This window comes from Chaetura pelagica, unplaced genomic scaffold (genome assembly GCF_000747805.2).
Source record: "Chaetura pelagica isolate M959 unplaced genomic scaffold, ChaPel_1.0 scaffold794, whole genome shotgun sequence".
In the NCBI taxonomy this organism is placed as follows: domain Eukaryota; kingdom Metazoa; phylum Chordata; class Aves; order Apodiformes; family Apodidae; genus Chaetura; species Chaetura pelagica.
The window spans coordinates 105,813-106,967 of NW_009953058.1; the positions used below are offsets into that span (position 1 = coordinate 105,813).

General features: G+C 68.1%; 1 protein-coding gene across 1 annotated transcript in view; it reads right to left on the reverse strand.

The window, feature by feature from the left end:
* Positions 1-456: 456 nt before the first annotated feature.
* LOC104387867 (collagen alpha-2(IV) chain-like) overlaps positions 457-1,155 on the reverse strand; it is a gene marked incomplete at its 5' end in the record, with an annotated part of 1,795 nt that continues 1,096 nt past the window's right edge. The window contains one exon of the mRNA XM_009996662.1: positions 457-814. Within this exon, the coding sequence (XP_009994964.1) occupies positions 457-814 (358 nt within the window). The remainder of the gene's footprint in view (positions 815-1,155) is intronic.

Consider the following 1,155-nt stretch of genomic DNA (forward strand, 5'->3'; position numbering starts at 1 on the left):
CACCCCCGTCCTGCCCAGGTCAGTCTGCCCGGGAGGGGCTCTGGGGATCCCCCCCCGGCTCTTGCTCTGCGGGGGGATCCTTGGGGGATCCCCCAGCTCTGCCGAGAGGGCCCTGGGGGGGAGGGGGCTGAGGGGAGACCCCCTGGCTCTGCAGCTTGTGGGCGGGGGGGGAGGGGGCTCTTCTCAGGCTCAAGTTGGGCCGGGGGAGGTTCAGCCTGGATGGTGGGAGGAATTTCTGCCCCCAGAGAGAGCTCAGACCCGTAGGTCTCCCTGTCTCCTCCTGGAGCTCTGGGCAAGGGTTCCATGAGAGGGAAACCAGGGGCACCTCCCGTGCCCATCTCCAGAGGCTTGATCCCTGTTGGAATCAGGGAAGGGTTGGAAGGGACCTTCAAGATCCCTTAGTTCTTCCGGAGGTCTAACGGGCATCTCCCCACCTCCAGCTTTGATCCCTTCCCCCTAGTCCTCCCACTCCCCCCACCTTCCCAAGCCCCTGCCCAGCTTTCTGGGAGGTCCCCTCAGACCCTGGAAGGCCACCAGGAGGTCTCCTGGGAGCCTTCTCTTCTCCAGCCTGGAGAAGCCCAAGTCTCTCAGGCTCTTCCAGTCCTTTCCCCCCAGGGCCGGGCAGGTTCCCAGTGGCTCCAGTTCCCTGCAGGTGCTGGTGGGCCCAGTTGTCTCCCAGCCCTGGGAGAGCCCGGGGAGGATCCAGCCTGGGCACTCACCCTCTGTCCCTCCCTGCAGCTCCTGCATCCCGCTGGTTGCCGGGGGGGGGGTTTCCTCCCTCCCCAAGCCCACCCCCAGCTGCAGGGTCCCGGTGCTGAAGCGGAGGCGGGTGCAGAGGTGGTGCAGCCCCTGCCCTGCCCCCCTGGCCTGGGGCATCTGGGGCCCGGGGGCACCTCCCTGAGCCCCCGGGGGTGAACACGGCCCCGTTTCTCCTGCACAGCCCCACGTGCCCCTGCCCGGGGGGGCTCCAGAGCTGCACTGCCCAGCCCCCCAGCAGCAGCAGAGGGAGATCTGTGCGGCCTTCCCGGATCCCAGGTGAGCCCCGTGCCCTGGGGAGCCCCCCTTCCCTGCCCCCTAGCCTGGCAACTCCCTTTTCCCTGCCCTGGGAACCCCTCTTTCCCCAGGGAAACCCTCTTGCCCCTGGGATCCCTGTTT